The sequence below is a fragment of the Sinohyriopsis cumingii genome, chromosome 17 (genome assembly GCF_028554795.1).
Source record: "Sinohyriopsis cumingii isolate HCF-2022 chromosome 17, ASM2855479v2, whole genome shotgun sequence".
Lineage (NCBI taxonomy): Eukaryota > Metazoa > Mollusca > Bivalvia > Unionida > Unionidae > Sinohyriopsis > Sinohyriopsis cumingii.
In genome coordinates this window covers 7,170,225-7,195,735 of record NC_142977.1, presented here as the reverse complement: position 1 = coordinate 7,195,735, position 25,511 = coordinate 7,170,225, and the positions used below count along the sequence as shown (strand labels likewise).

Sequence of the window (25,511 nt, the reverse complement as noted above, 5' to 3'; positions counted from 1 at the left end):
AGCATAGAGGTATGCCAACCTTTTCTGCACTGTGCATGTTGCAAATGCAAACATTATCTTAAACATGTCACTCTGTTAGAAGTACTAATATCTGTAGATTGTAACATTAACGAACAATTAGATTTTATTATTGGGTGGTGATATTTTGGTTGCCAAACTGAAACATTTAAGTTGCAAGCATCTAAACAGTCTTTCTGAATAATTCTCTTGTATTACTTCCACAAAGCAATATTTATTAATAGCAAAGTACCATACATGCCCAGTCCCCATCCCCAATGAAAAGTTAACTATTTACATTGCATTATTTTTATATAGCAGCACATAACAAGCTAAAAAACAGGAACATGAAACATACCACACTTACTCCTGAGTAATAAAGTTTACAGTTTGAACAATGTTCAAAGGGTAAAAATTTGCTAATTCTTCAAACATGTATATAGAAGAAAATGAAACTGCGTTGTCATCATTTTATTCTTAATTTTTTTATATAAATGAATGCAAAGAAATACTTTTGCTATAGTTTTCTTTCACTTAATCCCCCAGTTGGGGCCCCGAGTGGCCGAGTGGTCTAAAGCGCTCAGCGTTACGGATCAATGCCATCTCACTTATGTCTTTGTGGGTTTGGGTTCGGCCAATGTGAGTAAGTGGGAAAGCTTGCCAGTAGCTTCTCGTGGGTCAGTGGTTCTTCCCGGGGTTTTCCCGGGTTCTTCCTCCACCATTTATACTGGCCGCCATGTATAGCCTATCCTGTGCTGAAAATGGCGTTAAACCCTATAACAACAACAACAAAAATGCTTCAGTTTTTATTTAGGTTGACTTTAACTTCAGTATTCAACGACTTCTAATTTCCCCATAATTATGATAATTTCTCACACAATACTGTCACAAGACATTCAATAAGCAAGAGCAGAATGTGGATAATTACCTTATTTTCACACATGACATCAATATTAACCTACCATATTCACTAAGAAAATCATACATAATGATACAAAAGAGAGAAAAGCAATTACGCAAATGTTTACACTTATTCTCCGCTACGGATCACTGCCATCTCACCTCTGTCTGCGTGGGTTCGAGTCTAGGATTCGGCCAATGTGGGTATGTGAGAAAGCTTTATCGTGGGTCGGTGGTTCATTCCGGGATTTTCCTGGGTTCTTCCTCCACCATTAATACTGGCCGCCATGTATAGCCTATCGTGTGCTGAAAAATGGCGTTAAACCCTACAACAACAAGATTTATTCTAAAGGCTGCAGTCGTTAATGTCATACTTTGCATAGGGTTTGAGTTTGACAGAAAATAAATGGTCCCCGTTTTCCTCCATGGCTATGCTGACAATTCTAAACCGTAAGCATTCTTAAAGACCTTGCACCTATTTTGGTGTATGATTGATGGATGTAATTTTAGTTACAGAGTATACAGCTGGGCTTTACTTCAGATATGCACCTCCACGTGGTTCTTTTCACTTCCCGGTTATCAAGGTAAATTGTAAAAAAGACAACAACATTTGATACAGACTTCAATTCATTCCACCTTTTTCCTATTTCAATAACTTCTAAACGTTAGTGTACTCTGGATTAGTTCAGGGTTTTTTTTCCAGCATATTGCATCAGCAGTTTTGATCAGCTGTGTGTTTAAATCATGTACGATTTCCACAACTAAAATAAGTAAAGAAATTTCTGCCAAAATACACGAAATCAGTATAGCTCTATACCAACATTCTCTCCATTGTACACGTTGCAGATGCAAACACCTGTCAGTCTGGCGGACGTACATAGTATCTGTGTCGCAACCTAAAGAAGATTTTCGTCCATTTAAAACACATATAATGTCGTACACTTGCCGACAACCAATCCGCTATGATCAATAAGCTGTCATCACGTGAAAAAGACGTTCTTCTAAACGTTTTTTATTGTTATCGGTTGTTATAAACTATTTTCCGTTACAGTTTCCATTCTTCGTGTATTCTGCTGCATATTTAGTTCTTGCATTAGCGAAGAAGAGCTTGCAAAGGTTTTGTGACATACATCGCACACTCCTTTTCCAAAAACATGTATTTCATTAATCATTGGAGGACTTTCTGACACTTTTTGTTCTTCTGTGTTTGGTTTCTCCTCGCTTGTGTCTTTTGGCGAGTATGCATCCGCCATGCTTCCCGTTATTCCTGTCGAGAAATCTCCTTCTTCATCCACTTGGTAATCACAGTCTGGGTGAACGCTGCTGAAAGATTCGACTGTATCCTGAACCAAACCCGACCCACTGATGTTCCGTAGAGATTCCATCGTCACGAAGTATCGAGTTGTCTTCTTAAATTGATCAGATTGTACGTCAAAAATGTACCTGTCCTCCACGCGCAGCATCTCACGTGCAACCTTCTGCACGAGGCTGTCTGGCAGCACGCTCTCCAGAAAGCGGATGATGGCGTATTGGTGGAGGCGGAGGTGGATCATCTCATCATCCGGTTGGAAGAGCTTGTTGCACATCGTGCTTATCGTGGCGATAAGGGAGTTAACCATCAGCACAGTCGTGAGGCCCACAAACAGAATGTAAAGAAAAGCAAGTATGACAGCATTTTCTGATTGAAGAAGCGAGATGCTGGAGAAGCCAAACATGACCTGGAAGGAAATGAAGAATGCAGTCCACCAGCTTTTGTCGAACTCTTGATCTCCGTTAGAACCTTGCATTAGCATAAACATGGCGGTTGAGAAGGCAATCAGCTCCAGTACGAGAATACCGAAGAAGCGTAAAATCTCCCCTGTCAACACTGTCTGTATTAGAGAAGCGAACTGACAAAATTGAGGCAGCGCGCGTAGAAAGAACAAACCCAGAGACCAGCCAATAAGAACAGATGCGACGAGCAGATAGTGCCGAAAGTGTTCAGCATAAAGTGTGAACACGTCGACCATAAGAGGGATCGAAAAGATTACAAAACCTATCCGGAAGCCGTTATTTGCATAGGGATTCAAAAATCTTTTCAAAGTAAATGGTAGGCATTGTCTGTAGTACCTGATGAGCTCTTGGATGAAGTAGGCGACACCGGCGACTAAATTTATTAGACTGCACGCAGTCAGAAAAAGGTCACTGTTGGCACTGTTATTATCGTCCGTTCCATCTAACTGCTGTGCGAGACTAACACCTGTGTCATTGATGGTTGATTGTCTCATGTCCGAGCGCTTCACGGCATACCACGTCAATAAACACATGAATAGCGCGTGCAAGACCATGGCCGGGTAGAAAAGAAAACGATAGAACCGCCACTTTTGCAAAATGATCCTAGACACTGGCTCTGAACGAGCGAACTCGAAGGCACAGTCTTGCTTCATCGTAAAGAGAAAATCCAACGGCGTCGGTTTCTTGTCCCTTTTTACGATTTGCCGAGCAACCGATCGGAAAAATCTATAAGGGCTTGCTTCAGCGGTGCCTTCATCGTCTTTTGATGATCCAAGGTCTAGTAGTGTCTGACTGTGAGCAATGTCTGTGACGTCATACATCTTGATATCAAAGGTTCCTTCCTTGCAGTCAAAGTAGCAGTAACCCTACAAAAGACAAAGCAGTAACCGTACAACAGAAATAACAGAAACCGTTCAAGAGAAATGACAATAATATAACAACAGAAATTTCATTATCCCTGCAACAGAAATAGCAGGTTAATAGCAAAACCGTAAACACAACAATAAAAACCATACATATTGTTGCTGCTAGTAAGAATATGCATCAGATAGCACAACCATGCATCATATATCAAGATTTTATATCAGATAGGAAGATCGTACATCAGCTAGTATGACCATGCATCAAATTGCAAGACCATGCATCAGATAGCAAGATTATGCATCAGATAGCAAGATTATGCATCAGAGCAGCAGATAGCAAGACCATGCATCAAATAGCAAGATTATGCATCAGATAGCAAGAACATGCATTAGATAGCAAGACCATGCATTAGATAGCAAGATCATGCAGCAGATAGCAAAACCATGCAGCAGATAGCAAGACTATGCAAATGAAAGCACGATTATGCATCAGATATCACGATTATGCATCAGACAGCAATATCATAAATCACATAGCAAGATTATGCATCAGATAGCAAGACCATGCATCAGAGAGTACGACCAGGCATCACATAGCAAGACCATGCATAAGATTGCAAGACCATGCATCATATTTCAAGACCATGCATGAGATAGCAAAGACCATGCATCAGATTTCAAGACCATGCATCAGATAGCAAAGATTATGAATCATATAGCAAGACCATGCATCAGATAGCAAAGACCATGCATCAGATAGCAAAACCATGCATCATATAACAAGATTATGCTTCAGATAGCAAGATTATGCATCAGATTGCAAGACCATGCATCAGATTTCAAGACCATTCATTAGATAGCAAGACCGTGCATCAGATAGTACGATCATGTCTCAGATAGTACGACCATGTATCAGAGAGCCAGATGATGCATCAGATAGCAAGATTATGTATAAGATAGCAAAGTTATGCATCATATAACAAAATTATGCATCATTTAGCAAGACCATGCATCACGTAGCAAGACCATGCATCACGAAGCAAGATTATGCATCACATAGCAAGATTATGCATCAGATTGCATGACCATACATCAGATAGCAAGACCATGCATCAGATAGCAAGATTATTTATCAGATAGAAAGATTATTCATCTGATAGTTAGAGTATTCATCATTTAGAAAGACCATGCATCAGATAGCAAGAGCATGCATCAGATAGCAATACCATGCATTAGATAGTAATACCATGCATCAGATTGCAAGACCACGCATCATATAGCAAGACTATGTATCAGATTGCAAATCCATGCATCAGATAGCAAGAACATGCATCAGATAGCAGGACCATGCTTTAGATAGCAAGACCATGCATCATATTCCAAGACCATGCATAGATTTCAATATCATGCATCATATAACAAGACCATGCATCAGATAGCAAGACCATGCATTAGAGAGCAATATTATGCATATGAAAGCACGATTATGCATCAGATATCACGATCATGCATCAGATAGCAAGATCATAAATCACATAGCAAAATTATGCATTAGATAGCAAGACCATGCATCCGATGGTACGACCATGCATCAGATAGCAAGACCATGCATCAGATAGCAAGATAATGCATCAGCTTGCACGACCATGCATCAGATAGCAAGAATATGCATCAGATAGCAAGATTATCCATCAGATAGCAAGACCATGCATCAGATAACAAAACCATGCATCATATAGCAAGACCATGCATCAGATAGCAAGACTATGCATCAGATAGCAAGACCATGCAGCAGATATCAAGACCATGCAGCAGATAGCAAGACCATGCATCAAATAGCAAGATTATGCAGCAGATAGCAAAACCATGCAGCAGATAACAAGACCATGCATTAGATAACAAGACCATGCAGCAGATAGCAAAACCATGCAGCAGATAGTAAGACTATGCATCAGATTGCAAGACCATGCAAATGAAAAACCGATTATGCATCAGATATCACGATTATGCATCAGATAGCAAGATCATAAATCACATAGCAAGATCATGCATCAGATTGCAAGACCATTCATCAGATTTCAAGACCATACATCAGATAGCAAAGACCATGCATCGGATAGCAAGACCATGCATTATATAGCAAAGACCATGCAACAGATAGCAAGACCATGCATCAGATAGCAGGACTATGCATCAGATTGCAAGACCATGCAAATGAAACCACGATTATGCATCAGATATCACGATCACGCATCAGATAGCACGATCATAAATCACATAGCAAAGCTTTGCATCAAATACCAAGACCATGCATCCGATAGTACGACCAGGCATCAGATAGCAAGACCATGCATCAGATAGCAAGACCATGCATCAGATATTAAGATTATGCATCAGATAGTAAGATTATTCATCAGATAGCAAGACCATGCATCAGATAGCAAGATTATGTATCATATAGCAAGATTGTGCATCAGATAACAAGACCATGCCTCAGATTGCAAGACCATGCATCAGTTTGCATCATTATGCATCCGATAGCAAGATCATGCATCAGATAGCAAGACCATGCAGCAGATAGTACGACCATGTATCAGACTGCAAGACCCTGTATCAGATAGCAAGATGTTTAAAGTTTAACTATTACCAAAAGATCTGATAGTCGTTAGATATTAACATCCTGACTGCTGTTCAGCGTAGTTATTATCCGTTTTATTCCGATAAGTGCATCGTCTTATGAAATGTATTCACGATAATGTTTATGTTACGTTTATAAATGTAAAAGCGGGTTTCCATGGGGTAAAGAGAGAGAGAGAGAGAGAGATAATAGTTTGGCAAGTGCGCTTACGGTTTCCAGAATGAAGTTAAATATTTCGGACTGTCCGAGACGTATGGCGGTCTGTAGCGGATTTTCTCCTTCATTGTTTTTCATGAAGAGAACCTTAAGTCTCTTAAGGAACAACTGCTCCTTTTCCATCTCTGTCGGTCCCAGACTGGACCCTGAATCAGAACCCGTCTCATGCTCCGGACCGAGTTTGTTCCTGTCCGAGGCCTGGCCACCCAGGTTACCCTCACTGATATGCTTCATCATGGACTGTACTTTCTCAGATTTCCTAGGGTAGAGGTAGACATATTGAATCAGGCTTTGATATATGTTGTCTCCCCTACTGTTCACTCGAGTTAGGTCGGCACCATGTCGAATAAGCAAGTCGACCATCTCTACGTTCCCGATACAGGCTGCGGAAAAATCAAAGAGAGCTTATTTAATGGCCTTGTTTCATATATTAGACATTTTTCAACTAAGTTATATATATAGAGGTTCGATGTAATTAATGCGACACCACCATTGAGACAGCAGAACTAATGAGGAAGATTGTTTCATCGAACAGGAAAATTGACTTTATGGCAAAGGAGTGAAATCTGAATTTGGACTGCAGTATTTGATTGTAGTCTCATTTAAATTCAGTCAAAGAATGCTGAACCACATATATAAATATCAAATATCTAAGTAGAACTCATAATGTCGATCACATATCATATCAATGACAGTTCACGTCATTAAAGTAAAAATAGTTTTATTAAAGGTGAAAAGTTTTCATTAGAAAGGTGACTTTTGCTAATACAAGTGCTTTACGAAAAGTCACCATTCAGGAAGGAATACTTTCAAGAAGATCTGTCTAGCTAATACTGTTATATACTTCAAACAGGTCACTATTTTCTCGGCAAAAAAGTCTCTAGGCGAAAATGTCAAAAGTTACAGCCCTTTTTCCCGAAGAAACTTACTCTGAGTAGTCTTATTTCGTCACGAAAGAAATCAACAATCTTCACGAAATAAATGTCCAATCGTCACGAAAGAAATCTCTTATTATTACGAAAGAAATCTCCAATCTTCACGAAATAAATATCCAATCTTCACGAAAGAAATCTTTCTCCGATTTTCACAAAATAAATCTCCAATCTTCACGAAAGAAATCTCCCTCCGATTTTCACAAAATAAATCTCCGATCTTCATGAAGGAAATCTCCAATTTTAAAGAAAGAAATCTCCAATCTTCACCAAAGAAATCTTCCTCCAAGTTTCACAAAAGAATCTCCAATCTTCACGAAAAAATCTCTCTCCGATTTTCACGAAATAAATCTCCAGTCTTCACCAAAGAAATATCCAATCTTCACGAAAGAAATCTCCCTCCGACTTTCACGAAATAAATGTCCAATCTTCACGAAAGAAGTCTCCAATCTTTGCGAAAGAAATCTCCAATCTTCACGAAAGAAATCTCCCTCCGATTTTCACAAAAATAAATCTCCAATCTACACAAAATTAATCTACAATCTTCGTGAGATAAATCTCCAGTCTTTAGGAAATAAACCTTATCGCGAAAAAAAATGCACATTCTTGATGAGGATCGGACTTTTCGGCACAATAGGAAATATTTCCTAAAACGTTTGCACCGACCGTGAAAAGCAGATTTTTTTCTTCTTCGTGGAAACTTTAATTTCTTCGACATACGATTTGTATGAAACGATAGAAACTAGTGCTAATGAATACGTTATCAATTACCGCCCATATCGTCAAACGAGCCAACAGTTTAAGAAACAGTTACTGATTCATAAAAACTAAGCAATTTCATCTTGAGTACCGCTCACCATGAGTAAATTTTTCCTGACCCAGAGACCCTTTTTTTCCTGACCCAGAGACCCTATTTTCCCTGACCCAGGGACCCTATTTTCTCCAAACAAATACAAAGAAGCATTTGTATGGCCTCTATTAAACCCGCCCTAACCACACCCATCAGATTAGACAATTTATTTTCATTGAAGTGCTTTGCATTTTTGAGATTATTTTATTTCTAAAGCTTGGACAAAATTTTACACAACTTCATCACCTATAACTATATTCTGCCGCTTACCCAACGAAGACATTCGAATAAATCTTGTATTTCTACTTTATTAAGCGAATATTTTTCGTTAATAGAAAACACTTCTGACCGATCAAGATCAATGGTACGTTTAGTATATTTGTGTTGACTGATTGGATCATAAAAGTTATGAAACCCTGCTGACAATTCCTGGCTTAATTTCTCAAAATAACTGAAATACTCGCTGTTGCCACATCAAACAAGCGAAAGTTTTAGCATGTCATGGCCGCTGTTAATTTCAACTGTCAACTGTTTACCGTCTATCATTAGATACGTGATCTTGCTATTGTTGCCATTTGTCACTGCCATATTTTCGAACAATATTTTTATATTTTAAATAAATTTTCATACCCTAGTCGGAAAAGATGAGGTCACGTAGAGATTTGTCGTCAACAACTTCGTCAGATGAAAAAATAATATCTAGTATAGATTTATCGTCAGAACTATAATACCCGTGTACGAACGTATCTATTTCGTTTTTGCAATAACGTTTCTCATAAAAACTACTTAATCCACGTTTGATAATTCCATATGTTTCAAATTTATGATGATATATTCAAATAGCCATTGATCTTATAAAACCAACGCATATTTATAATCATCAAACCCAATAAATTTGTCAGTAAAATCACGAGGCAAACCTTTTGCTTTTTTGTTGTTTAATTATTGTCCAGCAACACGGAATACATTTCACTGTGCAATTCAATAAAGTATTTGATAATGTGCGCATTCATTTTTTTTTTAAATTACCAATAACCTTTTCATTTGTATCATCATGAAATTTACTATCGCGAGGACGATCTGAAAGATCAAACATATGTCGATTATCGAATATATCCTGATAGACGTCTTCACATTCGATTTTCATAAACAAGCGAGTCAGTATCGATGAAAAATAATCTGTTTAACGGCTAACGCTTCTTAACAAAATCATAATGAAAATCGTACATGAGCCATTTTGATAAATCTAACACAGCAGTTCCAACGTATATCGGCTTTTTCAGTTTCAATTTTTTTTTTCTTCGTTATATCGCGACATGATTCTCATTAAAAAATTTCATGCTGACAAAATCATCGTCTGACACAAGTTTGTTTCGGCGGCTGACATCATTAACTAGCTCGATGTTTACTCGCTTTCTAATATTTTCCATCTTTTATCCAAAGACAGAGTAATTCATAAGCTTAAAGAAATTTTTCTTGAAATCAATTTTCGCCACCGCTCTTCTCGAAGTGTTTGAGCTAATATAACCTCTCATCCACGGCGACCGATTGCATTTTAACACATGATGAACTTTCCTCTCTGCACGCTTGTATTTTGCGTTATAAAAAGGATAAGCAAATTTCTTCTTCAGCAAATTTGTTACCGTGGTTAGCATCATCTCTAGAAACATAATTTTGAGAATGTAGCGTGGTACTGCACTAGGATCTTCAAACCTTTGTGCAGATCAAGTTCACGTTTTGGAGTTGGTTCTAACATGAAATATGTTAGGAATAGTGATACACGTCAAATACGGAAAACCGTTTGGTAAAGCTACACCAGCTGGTGATAAGGTCAGTGTAAAATCGGAGGCAGATAACAATCGAACAGAAATGCTAAGAAAAGGTTTTATATGCTCGCTGTTTTGCGGAGACATTCCAGAAAGGAAGCGAGTGTATCATATTAATAGTGCAGTTACCGATGATAATATTACAAACTTGTCTTTGCAAGATGAATATCAACCACATCCAGTGTTTGATCTTTACGAAGCCTCTGATAGCGGAATTATTTGAAACAGAAAAACAAACAAATTACTTGGAAAAATAAATAACAGTGGATATCTTAGAATACAAGTTAGAGGAGCTAAAACAGATCTTTGCTAATTATTCATCACATAGATTCGTTTATGAAACATTTAATGGACCTATTCCAGGCTGTTTAGTAATAGACCATATCAACAGAATGATAATATGTTATAATAATTTTTTTATTGTCGTATATTTGTTTCTTTTCCGAATCTGTTAATAGTACTTTATCATTTCAGCCATATAATAAAAGCAAATTAACTGAAATATTTTTTCACCCGATATTATGTTTACAGCTTTTTTAAGATTATCAATACGATATATTCTTACCTGCTCGATATATATAGATCACTGTATCCATTATTATTATTATTTAGATTTTACAAAATTATATTATAATATGTGTCTTCTCGAAAAAATGGGTCAGAACAAATAGGGTCTTTGAGTCAGAGAATATAGGGTCTATTGGCAGGAAAAATACGGTCTCTGGGTCAAAGAAAATAGGGTCTCTGGATCGGGGAAAATAGCGTCTCTCGGTCAAAGAAAATAGGGTCTTTGGGTCAGGGAAAAATATGGTCTCCAGGTCAGGGAAAATAGGGTTTCTGACCCAGAGACCTTAATATTCTCTATTACTTATGTTCTTAGTATCTTAAAAAAGACACTATGCACGTACACAAAGTCCAGCTAGAGATAAACACTATAATTTACAGTCATGAATAAAAATTACGAAAATGTAAATATATAATACTGACCATGAACAACAGTAGGTCTCAGTGGTCAATTTTTCATGGTGGAAAATTAAACTTTTCTCCAGTAAAACAAAGACAACAAAATAAACTAGACGCTACATAGCTTTCTTCAATGATATTAATTATTCTTTTCCTTCCTTCTTATTTCAAGCAAAAGGTGGAAAAAGTAGATACATACAAAATATGTCGTTCCCATTCAAGATAGGTTCTTACATCCGGGTTCGCTCGGCCAATGTAGGTTCGTGAGAAAGCTTGCCAGTAGCTACTCGTGGGTCGGTGTTTTTTTATAAGGATTTTCCCTGGTTCTTCCTCCATCATTTATACTGGCCGCCATGTATAGCCTATCCTGTGCTGAAAAATGGCGTTAAACCCTATAAAAACAGCAACAACAACAACATCCGAGTTCTCTGCTTTCGTCCACATCGACAACAACGTCCGAGTTCTCTGCTTTCGTCCACATCGACAACACTACGGTTGCATCTTTTACAGTTGAATGAGAGGATATGAAATTTAAATAATAACAGGTACCCGAATCTGTTCTAAATTACGAAAATAAAACATTTTGATTTTTAGAAATGTCGATCAGCAGAGAAAGAGCAAAACCCTTCAACAGTTCCACAGAAAAGGGACATCAAAGTCAACCGTTAGGACAACATTCTAATTTCATTAAAGACATAGTCCTTCACTTCCAGAGAAAGGGACATCAAAGATAACCTTTAGGACTACATTCCCGTCGCATCAAATTAAAGACTTAGTCCATCGTTTAAAATCTTCAAATATATCACTTTTGCATACAGTGTTATTTTTTTTTCAATTTAACACAAGCACATGTATTTTCTACAAATTATCAACCAAAAATAAAATACCTCGCCTTAGCACCAACTCCAAAAAAGAACAAACTGGTTCATTCAATTTCCTTAATTATATCAGTTCGTCCGTACCTGCAATAGACAAGGGAAGTTCAGCCCTCATGACTGTTTGCTGGAAAGAACTCCCTGTTGCACGCATATGAAGAAGCTGTTCCTTCATCTCAGCCTGCAGTTTCTCTAACAAAATTTGCGCAACACTGCAGCTGTTCTTACACACAGCCATGTGAAGTGGCGTCTGTCCCTCGAAGGAGCCTTCAGAAAGTAAAAACAGGTGGTCAAAACTCAAAACATTACTGCTATAAAGATTGTTCTTTTCAAGTTCCTTTCGTATTCAATTATCAGAGAGCACATTACTGTCAAATGAGAGAACATGTGCCAATACTGTATTGATTTTAATCTCCATTTAAGTTTTTCAAAACACTATGTTTTATAGTCCTCTATACTAAAACTTGTCCGTCTGTCCGGCATGTTAAAACAGTTCATACATTATAATTTTCTGTAAACAATGTTTCGTTGTCGGCAAAACTGAATGCTATTTTGTTCTGTCACTTCATTATTACTGCTTACTTATCGGATTACTTAGATGAATGCAGTCGCGCCCTCTTTAAATTTTATTTATTTATTTGCCTCATATTTCAAGGTCAAGGAATTTCATATTTCAATGTCAAGGAATTTCATTTATTGCTAATAGCAGCCATACTTGATGTGCTTCCTAGTGAATTAGCAGGTGGCTGCAGATCTCTAAAAGATTTCAGATTTCTAGATGACCATACCAAGACAGATGCAAGGGAATTTGGCTTGCTGGACGATCCTTCCACCCTGCGCCTCCACCCCCACCAACGGGCATCGCTTAATATAAATTGTTCGTGAGGTAATACAAGTTCAGCTTAATAATTTATTAATTTCATTATTTTGTCTACATTTTTGATGATAATAAATAAATAAATATCTTGACAGTGCACTTCTTTTTTAGCGCCTCCCAAATCTTGATAGCCTAGTTCTCATATTGAGTGAAACCGGTCATGGTCCCTACCGAGTCAGCGGGAGGAGAAATTTTATGTTCTTTTCTGTTTGTTCATCACGTAGAACGTCTGTCTGTCTGCAAGTCCAGATTGATATCATCCTGATCTTACAATGATTTCAGTGGTTGCATACGAATGAAATATTTTATGCTTTCTTTAAATAAATTAACAGTAATAAGGAGTGCAACAGTCCCCCGCTCTTCATACTCTCATCCGTACCTTTCCTGGGTTCTACCGCCATCCAAGGTGCCTTTGTTACCAGCCATTCTAAAAGCTCCAGCTCGGTTTCCTGTGTAAACGTTAAAAGTGTAACGATGGCATGCACCAGGGTAAAGCTGTGGTTAGTATGCTGTGACAGCAAACTCTTTATGACGGTGTCCTGCTTGAAGTTCTCTACAGCCGTCTGGCACTCGACCTCGTCCCGGGACAATGCAATCTTCTCGGCAAGGTCGATAACTCTCTCCACAATGGGATCCTTATTCTCCGTTTCGGTCAGTCCCTCCTCTCTATTCCTCATGGAACTGTGATTTCCCATTTCGGAAGAAGGGGCTACTTGCTTTGCTCTCGTTTCAATGAACTTGCTTCGTTTGCAAATTGCTCTCTTAAATGTACCGTAAACAAACTCCTTGAAGAAAGAAAGAACGTCAGCTTTATTGTTTTCGATTAAATACTAATCCGAGGTAATGCAGTGCAGTATTGAAGCATTTGTTGAGGATGGAGACTAAGTGAAAAAATTGGTCTCTCCCCAAATCACATTTTGATGTAAGATTTTTATCCATTATGTGAACTCCAATTACAGAAGTTCTAATAAGAAAAATATAGGTCTTAATTTCAGAATTACAGATACAAATTTCTTGGTTTCAATGATATGAAATAGTGTTATTGGAAGTTTGGTTATAATAAAAAGTAGGTTTATCGTGATTCTTAGTACAACTGCACCCATGCTTACCCAAAGGTGACATTAAAACAGACAGTAATACGAAGATATTTCTACAAAAGTGAGTTCCTTGTCATCAAAGTTGAAGTTATATTTATCATATTTCAATTTCTCATGCTGAAGACCATGAGATGGTGGCCCAGTGGTTAGAGTGTCCGCCTCGGATGCGAGAGGTAGTGGGTTCGATCCCCGGCCGAGTCATACCAAGTACAAAAATGGTACTAACAGCTGCCTCGCTTGGCGCTCAGCATTAAGAGGTTAGTGTTAGGACTGGTCGGCCTGGTGTCAGGATAATGTGACTGGGTGGGACATCATGTTAAATGTCTGCGGCATGATCTTCCAGTGCTAGACATCACTTTAAACTGCCACACTGCAGACATCGTAGCGATATGACTGAAAAATTTTTAAAGCTACGTTAAAAATCGAAATCACACTGAAGATCATAACTTTACTTTTTATCCACGTTTACTGTTAGGTTCCAAGCTTTCAGAACAGACTCTAAGACAATCAATCAATTTAACTTCTGATATACATGAATCACCTATACATAACGATATTTCATAGAAGTATTATTTTGCTGAATTAAATCTGCATAATTTATTAAAGATAATCTATCGTCCAAACGATCAATAAAAAGTGACAGTTGACTGAAACCATCATCCTGATTAAACTCGCTATGGATATGGATAATGGGTCCCATGTGGCCTTCCTTTGTGGACCAGAATTTTGTATCTGTGAAAAATCTTTAATGATTTGCATTTTCACCTATTCACAATGTTTATTGTTTCTTGAATAAACCAGAAATAGATAATGAATGCACATGTATTTCTTGACGTTTAAGTCGCTAATAGTTAACTGTTTGATCTCTTTTCGTTTCAGTTTTAAAAGGAAAATCGCTTGGGTCCTTGAAAGATATCTCTCCCACCACAAGAGTTTATTTCACATGGGAAAAATATATTACAGGCACGCGGTCAAAGACTGTTGCTGATATTCAAACTGCTAATTGTATCCTCTTTTATTATTTATAATGTTCATGAACACACATGAAAATAAGTCGGAAAACCAGTTTATCTTTCTAAGGTGTTAGCATGTTGTAATTCACAATTCGAGAAATAAATACGAAATTGGTGTTTCTTGGGTAATTCATAATATAAATTCGAGAAATTAGTATGATATTGGTGTTTCTTGGGTAATTCATAATATAAATTCGAGAAATTAGTATGATATTGGTTGTTCTTAGGTAAATAATGTAAACCTCTATACAGATCCAGACGGGAAATCCAACCTCGTGTTTTGCATGTAGTGCACAACACATATCGTCCACTGGTATACATGTAGTTGTACAGTGTAAGCCCTACTCGCTGTTGTTTTTCTCGCACTGTAATTCTTTGTCTTCGTTTGCTGCAATCGCTTCATTTCCTCCACTATAATACAAACTTTGACACAATCTTCGCATGTCTGATGCTTATCTCGTTTTTCCAAATCTTCGATCAGGTTATCTCCGTTATATTCGTAGCAGTTTAAAGCTACTAATTGTACCATTTAATTGTACCAGTTAACTGTACCATTTAATTGTAATATTTAATTGTACCCCTTACTTGCACCATTTAATTGTACCACTTACCTGCACCATTTAATTGTACCAGTTACTTGTACCATTTAGTTGTACATTTAATTTTACCATTTAATTGTACCATTTAATTGTACCAGTTACTTGCACTATTTAATTGTACCATTTAATTGTATCAGTTAATTGCACCATTTAATTGTACCATTTAATTGTACCAGTTACTTGCACTATTTAATTGTACCAGTTACTTGCATCATTTACCAGTTAATTGTACCATCTAACTGTACCAGTTCATTTCCTAGATATGAAGTTACAGCTGTGAGAAAATCGTTCTGAAGTTTAGCGTCTTTCGGAGAAAATCGTTCCCAAGGCAGCGACTTTCGGCGGAACAAATGTACCTTGTACATCTGAATATCTATGCACTGTGAAATATGTACTGGTTTTTATTTTATCCATATGTTGTTAAAGTTCTTTCCAACTGATTTTTTTAATTAGTGTTAATTCTTTGTGATTAAATATGTTATATATAAGTTTAAGTCGTTCTTCTTTAAACAAACATTCATCAAATAAAGATGCACTGTTAACTGAGTATTTGCGTTAGTCAGAACAATACCTTGTTTGTATCAAATTTGAAAGAAGTTTACACGATTGTATAATTCGATTAAGTTCTAAGTGATTTTATTTATCATTCTGCAAGGGCAGGTAAAGTAGCGTCTAGCCGTTTACAGTGAAATTGATTTGAAGCGTTTCTAAATGAATGGAAAATCAACTGCACCTTTTTTAATCTTACCTTTTTCATTTTGTTGTGATGTCATTTATTATCATGCAAGGGGTGTAATTTATCATCATGCTAGGACATTGTCCATATCGATGTATGTCGCCTTGTCACATTTAAACCATTATTTCCTTAGTTGATACGTATTGGACTGTCCTTTATTTAATGTCAAACATTTTCAGCTGGTCTCCAAATGTTAAATAATTCATCATATTCTTTCTATTTCGTCGTCCTTCTGTTGGTCTTTAAGTTCTTTTCAACTTTTTATACATCATCTTGTTTGTCTTGTACAAACAACTTTTGTTAATAAAACATGTTTTTCTATATATTCCCTATTTATGTCTTCAATAATTTACTTGAATGAGTTAAAATATTTAATATTTAGGAAGGTAGCCAATTATGCCAGTCTAAATTTAGCTATTAAAATATTAAATTTGTCAACTATCAAAATATATTTATCAATATTTTTTTAATCTGTTTTCTTCCTCGCTTGTTTCAAGTGGAATCGTGACTTTCGATTAAATTTGAGTGTATTTGTATCATTCAAATAGTCCTGGTACAAAGTCAAACAGTTTTCTGGTTTCATAGTTGTATGAAAACGTTCTGCAACAGATGTTAGTTTTTGTCTGAGTAATTTTAGAAAGAACATTTAAGCGTAACTGTTTACCTCTCCAACACGGCCTTAATTTTGATTGTTGTAAAACCTTTATTCAGCTGTATCTATTTAGAAGTTCCCTCTTTTAAGATTTATATGAACGTGTTGTGTATGTAATTTCTATTTTTCGGTTTTACTTTCTCAGCTAAAACTTGTTTTATATTTTCCATCAATATTAAGCGATTAATAAAGAATGAACATTTATTATCCCTATTTTCTTTTGAAATATTCCACAATCAGACCCCAATGCAAGTCCGTTCCACGTGAAGGTGAATAAATAATGGTATTTGCATAAAACGGAACAATGTCAAATTTGAATGCCTTGGAAATACAATTCATTTCATGATATTCTCAAAATAGATGTGACATTAGATATAGATGTCACATTAGATATAGATGTCACATTAGATAAATTTTTAGCTGTAAATAACATGAGAGAGAATAAACACATTTGGCTGCGGCATAAGAAGTCAAACGTTCTTGAGTAATTATGTACACATATTAGACAAACTTGTGTATTGTTCAACATGTGCTCTAGTTAATAGATTTACAGCAAAAGTGTAGGGATAAACATTGGTTATATTAGGAATGAAGTAGACTTTCCATTCTTAGAGCCATCATCTGGAAGTGATTCAATTTTACCTCCAAAGGAATATTCACTGCGAACTGACAAAAAAACTCACAAAAACAATCAAGAATCTACACTGCCAACTGACAAAACAATGAAACCCCTAAAATGTCAACTGAGAAAACGAAGAAGGTCCTACACTATGAACTGGCTAAATAATAGTCTTCTACTGTCAGCTAAAAATAATGAAGCTCATACACTGTCAACTGACAAAACGATAAAGATCTCTTACACTGTCAACTAACAAAATAATGAAGCTCATACACTGTCAACTGACAAAACGATAAAGATCTCTTACACTGTCAACTAACAAAATAATGAAGCTCATACACTGTCAACTGACAAAACGATAAAGCTCTCTTACACTGTCAACTAAGACAATAATGAAGGTCATGCACTGTCAACTGACAAAACAATGACGATCGGAGTTACTGGTACTGATTCATAAGTAAAACATTGGAACTTATAAACTTTCTTCCAAACAAAGTAAAACATATAGAAGCATGATTAGAAGTTGTAAACTTCACAATTTGTTTGAGCATATTGAACGAAATAAAGTTTGATGTCTGAGTACATAACAAGAATTCGAGTTTGATGTCCGAGTACATAACACGAATTCGAGTTTGATGTCTGACTACATAACACGAATTCGAGTTTGATGTCGCTCGCTAATGAAGTAATTTGCATCGTCCTTTGAGCCAATGGGTGCAAGTTGTAAATCCTCAAAACTGATTTCATGTTCTTGCGTCAATGTGTTTTCACAGCTGCGGGATGAAGGTAAGTGTATCAGAGAGGGAGAGAGAGAGAGAGAGAGAGAGAGATGTACCTGACAAAATCCTTAGTAAGACTGCGTCACAGACCTATTTAGTTATTGTTCTCCATTTGCCTTGCTTAAACACGGCACTGCATCTCACGCTTGGATATGACAAATCAAATAGTTATTTCCCAGGTAGTACTGGTTGCCTCTTCATACCGTAGTCGCTGAAATAATTAGTACCTAGCAAACAATGTAAAGTAAACTTCAGGTGGCAGTCGAATTCTGCATCGATGAACGAAGAGTCATTATAATTTGAATTTACAAACTGCATTTGACGATTGGTACATATCACGATTTCAATTTCGCTACCCTAAACTTAGTTACATTCTGCTAGTGTGGGCAACACATCCAGTTACAGCAAAGACTACTGTACTAATAACAAGCTGTAATTTAATATTAGCTGCATAACAATAGTTTTAATAAATAACTTGTTTTGTAAAATGCACAAAATTTAAAATGTCATACAAACGTATAAAGCTTAGACATTGACCAAAGTGAAAGCATTGTTGAAGAAATGCGATATGTTATTGAAGCAAGGTACTAGTCAGTGGAATGATTTCCGAATATATCTGTAATAATTAAGACCAATGACAATTTTAGTGTTATATATATATATATATATATATATATATATATATATATATATATATATATATATATATATATATATATATATATATATATCCATACATACATATGGTCTGGCATGACATTATACTCAGAACAGGGCCAGGCCTGGCATGACATAATACCACGTCAGAACAGGCACATATCTGCCATGACATGATTCAACGTTAGTACAATCCCAGGTCTGGCATGGCATAGTACGTCAGAACATGCACATATCTGCCATGACATAATTCAACGTTAGTACAAACCCTGGTCTGGCACGGCATAATACGTCGGAACAGGCACATATCTGCTATCAGAGGGCGATACAAGAGATTCCAGAGGGCGAATTTATCAGAGGGTGATACCAGAGATTCCAGAGAGCGAATTTATCAGAGGGTGATACAAGAGATTCCAGAGGGCGAATTTATCAGAGGGCGATACAAGAGCTCCGTATTCCGCTGCCTCCGAATTTAGCTAGCCAGTCTGAAAAATAAATAATTTATGTTTCAAAATTGGCATGTTCCCATTCTGTCCCTGGTTTAGAGTGGCGAACTCACGATGGAATGGTCTGGGTTCGAATCCTACCTTTACAACAGCCACGATCGGCAAAAGTTGCCCGATCGGAAACAAGGCGGTTACCTCCAGATGCTTCAGCATTAAACAATCTACATGTACTGATGTGCCGTAAAACACCGAGGCCATTGTTGTTGTTGTTGTAGGGTTTAACGCCATTTTTCTGCACAAGACAGGCTATACATGGCGGCCAGTATAATTGGTGGAGGAAGAACCCTGGAAAACCCCGGGAAGAACCACCGACCCACCAGAAGCTACTGGCAGGCTTCCTCACGTACCAACGTTAGCCGAGCCTGAGACTCGACCTCGCGCTGACAGAGGTGAGATGACAGTGATCCATAACGGTGAGCGCCTTAGACCACTGGGCCACTCGGGGCCCTTCCGAGGCCATCTTTCGGTCTCCACACTCTGGTACAGTACTGATCATCAAATATACGTCTGTAATATGTAATATAGCTAGGTTTGTTGTTTGATTTTATTTTAATACAATAAATGACCATAGCATGCTGAAAAGGATGACACAAAAGTGACTGTCATAAGGAAATTCGGAGGCAGCATAACATGGCTGGCCGGCCGGGTATCGAACCCGCTAAGTTAGGACTACGAGTCATACTCTTTACCAGTTGAGTTACCTCGGCTCTCGGTATTAAGAATGAGAGAGAGAGAGAGAGAGAGAGAGAGAGAGAGAGAGATGCAATACTCATATTTTCTTCTGTAGCGCCATCTCATGTAAGGGATACTAGAATAGTAACAGTTAAAAATAAGAATCACTGGACCACCAAGACATGATGGCGCTTTACAAAATCAAAACTAAAATTCGCTTGAGGACTTTTATTATTTCGTATCGTACCACCATCTCGTGTAAGAATAAACGGGAGAACAAAGATCATCCTAATCAAAATTCCGGCTTTCTCTATATTCCTCCACTGACAAGCCCTGAGATACAGGGCACAGTAGCATAAAATGAGTAATCATTATTTGGCTCGTGCTACTGCCGTGCGCCGATTCACGCGAGTCAGTAAGTGATATTTAATATTCGCATATATTTTCCATCGGCCCTAAAACATGATGTCCCAGGTGGAGTATTATCTATCAGTTATTTAGGGTAATGTAAATAGCACCAAACCACAGCGGATTTGATTGTCATTATACGTTTTATTTATTCACAACTTCGTTTCCCAGGTGCAACATAAATAAATGACCATATCTAGAACGATTACAATAACGGTACTGTCTTTGTTTATGTGGGAAAAGAATTAAATATGAAGCTTCAAGAGCACCGCTGAGACAAAAAAAAACAACAAAACAACAACAACAAATAATATAAACAGTTAATACAGAAATGCACAAAAACATGAGAGAAACAATGAAAATAAATAAGGGAAAAGTGCATCGTGTATGAGAAGTGCAATACAGTGTCGATATATATATATATATATATATATATATATATATATATATATATATATATATATATATATATATATAAAGAATACCAAACATACGGAGAATAACAATCCTTTCAAGTGCACTGGATCCAGCAAGGGATCACGTGTGTCAGGAATTGATTACGATAAATGAAATAAACTGACAACTAACCAGCATCTAGCTACCCTGAGCGCTTTCGACTCTTTATTGAGTCTTTTTCACAGGCAAATACCAAACATAGACAAGACAAATAAATAAAACTGAAAATTGGTTATGTTTGCGAAACTTTACATGGCTGTTTCTACAGGAATTCAAACTTGTAACTCTATTATGTGTCAAATAGTTTATTTCAGCTTGTTACTGATACTGGAAAATATTTGTATTGACCTAGAAATTGATGAGCCATAACGACATCTGTTATTTTATGTAATTTATATAAGCGCAAATTACATCCCGGATATTTTATTGTTATAGTAGTCATATGCAAATAGGCAAATTCAGAGAATTATTTAAAAGAAAATGTGTCGGCTGCAAAAGATAATTTTATTTGTGTTTGGCTATCTTTTTCTAGTCTTCTTGGTTTAAACCGCTTGGTTTCAATGTCCTCAGGCGGCGTATCCAGTAAGATTCCTTTTCTTTCCTGGTTTGGGGACTCCAGTTGGGTTGTGAGCAATTGCAATAAGTGTTATATCACTGAATGTGTGGCCAGGGGATGAGAAGTGTTCTGCGACCGGGCTTCTGTACAGCTTCTTTGTCATCCAAACAGAACTATGAAGGTTGATCCTTTTGTGTAGCTTTTCAGTTTCTCCGACATACTGAAGGCTACAGATCTTACATGTGATGAGATAAATGACATTCTTCGTTTTGCACGTTTTGTTTGAACCATGTATGTTTAATTTTTCTCTAGTCGCTGTGCTAGAAAATGTCCTGGTCTCTATCATATGTGGACAGGTTTTGCACCTTTTATCGTGCACAACATGTTCAATCCTACCATATGGCAGATCCATTTTTGTCTTTTAAACTCTCTGTATCTCATGCACAACAAATATCGTCTACCGGTGTAAAAGTAGTTTCTCAGTATTAGCAAGAAGGTTCGCGATGAAGTCGTTTAAGATCAGATTTCGAAACAAAAAGTCTACCGATCGACTTCTTCTTAAGGAGATCGTTTTCTATTTAAATTTGGAACACATACTGTCTCTAGCCGACTAGTTGTTAAGTATAATGCTGGATTCAGTAGAATAGCTTAAGTCGAGGGACTAAGAAAACAAATCGGCGTCATTATAATGGGCTGCCATCATTTCATATTATAGGGAATGTCTACTGCGGTTCACCTTAAATCTCTGGAGGAAAGTTTCATTTTTGGAGCTTCATGTCTTTCGTTCTGACCTAGCGGGTTCAATTCAATTGTGTAATTTAAGTTATTCAGCTACGTTCCGACTGATTTGACATATGACAAAAGATGACATTCATCCCAATTAAAAGTAGGAATTAGCAACGATTCTCTCCCCTTTCTACCCCACGTAACAAATGTACTTAAACTTAAAAGCTGGCTGCCCCAGAGTTTATAAACCTGACAGTGCAGAAATAGTTAAAAGCACGTACAAACACGAATTAAATATATGCTGAAATAAAATATTTCGCCTTAAAAAAAATAAAAATGACGACTTCGATACTTGATGTGCCAGTAACGAAGCAAATAACAAAAGTTGCAACCCCATGTAACATTGTTTTCAACCTAAAACAAGAGTACAAGTAAAATTCGAAATATCCAAATTCATGACAGTGTTCATTCATAACTTGTCTTGTCATGTGTTCATCAGGACGACTTTCAAATATAATACAGATAAAGAGGTAAAAATCATACCGACCTACGATTATAAATACATACCATTCAGTAATGATTTTATTTATTGTTAATAGACGGCAAGGAGCCTCGAACTAAATAACAGTAACAAGATAATAAACTTTCAGTTTTGTTATTCGTGGGACAACTTAGAGAACTTGTGGTTAAAACTTTAAGTGATGACTTTACAGTTATATGAAATCCAAATATTTTAAGAAACGACGTTACTCATATGAGTGCATGGAAAGGTTATAAAGTTTCAAAGATTTGTTGAAAGTGCAACACAACCTACTCTGCTTTTTTAATATGCTGTGCATACCATGAAATATATAGCATCGGTTTGTCTGTACTTATAAGTGCTTTGCCATATAATGCCTAGTTATTTAATTTCAAATTTATATTATACCTCAAAGAAGTTTGACTTGCTCGGCTATCTAACTGATTATTTACATCAGTCTGAAATTCCAGATAAACATGATTGGAAAGAAATAGTAAGGTCAAAAATTGATGGTCTTGAAAATAGCCTCTGGAGAGTTCGTATGTCTAATCAAGCAGATTTTGATAGATTCTCTTCGATACACGAATACTTACGACCTGCCTCAGTGTGGCAGTCGGCTAAAACCAGACAACACACTAAGGTATTTACATATGTAGCTAAACTATGGGCTGCTGTTCCACAAACACAGCTTGATATGTGTATTAGATGTGGGAATGTTTATACAGACTTGATACTTCATTGTTGTGTTAGTTGTCCTTATATGTCGAACTTTCGAAATTCTTTCTGGGATTTCCTTACTGATAAATTTCCCCTGAGCCTGCACATTACGTTATTTAATGCAGAAGATGAGCTGCAACTACAATATCTTTTAGGTAAAAGGTTACCATCAGGAGTAATCGACAAAGAAAACTCCAAGCTATTCGTCCTGTATGCAGCATACTTTGTCATGCAGTGTGCAGCTATCTTCTGTAAATAAGGTACTGAAACTTGCAACTTATGAGTTGACGAACACTTTGTTGATTGATATTGTGTAAGAATTTGTAATCTAATATATAATTGTTTTTTTTGTTGTTGTTTTTTTAAAAATATTTATTGATTGTATTCAGATGATTTATTCTTATATCATGTAATCTTCCATGGAAGGAAATAAAGATGATGATGATGATGATATAATGCCTAGTTAGTGAGATGGACTGGGATTTTCATTTGACATAGGATATTCTTTTATCTTTTGCCTCCTTTCTTCAGAACAATTTTTTTTCTCCAGTTATTTGGAGACCGGAAATTTATTAAACATACCACCCACCCCCTCAGAGAATTAAATGGTCGGTCCCTGATTCATGTAATCATAATAATAATAATAATAATAATAATAAATAGCATTATAAGTAGTAATTTTTACAGTAATGAGTTGTTCGTAACAAGAAAATTCTTATCTGAAGCTCTAAAAGGTACATCTTGAATTTAGCAAACGTGTGTTTGTTTATGAATTCTTCTAAAAGCCAAAATAATTTTTTGTAAACGATTGGCTAATTCTGCAGTCAAGTTCTGTGACATATCTCCAGCCATTGAAATAAGAAAAATGTCTAGCCTAACATTTTTAATGGATACCTCGCCCAATATGTTCACCAAATTATGTTCATAGCGTATATCAAGAAACGCCTCATCTACATAGGGAGTGTTAAACATATTGTCATTATAAGCATCGAATTCCAGATTCATGACTACATAGAAATCCCCTCCAATATTAACGTAACTTCTTCTGTTATATTATTATTCATTTCTCAATAAACAATTATAGACAGGAAACTTAAATGCTGACATAACACCTTTAAAGTCAAGAAGTTTTAATTGTGGCTTGTAATTGAATACAATCTTTTGTTTATTTACAGGACCAAAACATCTGGCTCTCGTGCTACAAAAAAAAATGTATTTTGCATGAAATTACCGTTGTAGTATTAGTAAATACGTGAGTTATTCTTCTTGACTCTCCTTCAAAATCGCATTGATTTTCTCCCCCTGCCCGATTGAAATTTGTCAGCGGCAATATTATGTCAAAAGATAATATTTAAATTTGTCAATAGCAAGAATATGTCAAGAGATAATGTTGAAATTTGTCAATGGCAAGATGATGTCAAGAGACAATATTGAAATCTGTCAATGGCAAGATTATGTCAAGAGATAATATTAAAATCTGTCAGTGGAATTATTATGTCAAGAGATAATATTGAAATTTGTCAATGGCAAGATGATGTCAAGAGACAATACTGAAATTTGTCAATGGCAAGATTATGTCAAGAGATAATATTGAAATCTGTCAGTGGAATTATTATGTCAAGAGATAATAGTAAAATCTGTCAGTGGAATTATTATGTCAAAAGAAAATATTGAAATCTGTGAGTGGAATTATTATGTTATGAGATAATATTATACAGCGTCTGAGATTTAAAGTCCTTGATATGCCCAATAAAATTCTTGTTCTTTTGTCACTCGTTAGATAGATGGAGAGACAGACAGACAGACAGCTAGATAGATAGATAGATAGATAGGTAGGTAGATAGATAGATATACAGATAGGTAGGTAGGTACGTACGTAGATAGATAGATGGATGGATAGATATATAGATAGAGCGGGATGGATGGATGGATGACTGGATGGATGGATGGATGGATGGATTGATACAGACAGACAGACAAGCATAGATAGATAGATATATAGATAGATTGTAAACACTTATAGGGTACGTTTAATACATTTGGGTCATTTAGCAGGAAAAGAGTCATTTACATACCTTGTTAATATTT

The 25,511-nt window shown here is 36.4% G+C and overlaps 1 protein-coding gene across 1 annotated transcript; it reads right to left on the bottom strand.

The window, feature by feature from the left end:
• Window positions 1–315: 315 nt before the first annotated feature.
• LOC149777694 (transient receptor potential cation channel subfamily V member 6-like) lies at window positions 316–18,423 on the bottom strand. The gene is made up of 5 exons (XM_089938743.1): window positions 18,262–18,423; window positions 13,090–13,495; window positions 11,921–12,100; window positions 6,382–6,770; window positions 316–3,536 (listed from the first exon to the last, which is right to left on the bottom strand). Exons 2-5 carry the CDS (start codon window positions 13,403–13,405, stop codon window positions 1,926–1,928), a joined length of 2,496 nt encoding a protein of 831 aa, XP_089794869.1. The 5' UTR covers window positions 13,406–13,495; window positions 18,262–18,423; the 3' UTR covers window positions 316–1,925.
• Between the last annotated feature and the right edge of the window lie 7,088 nt (window positions 18,424–25,511).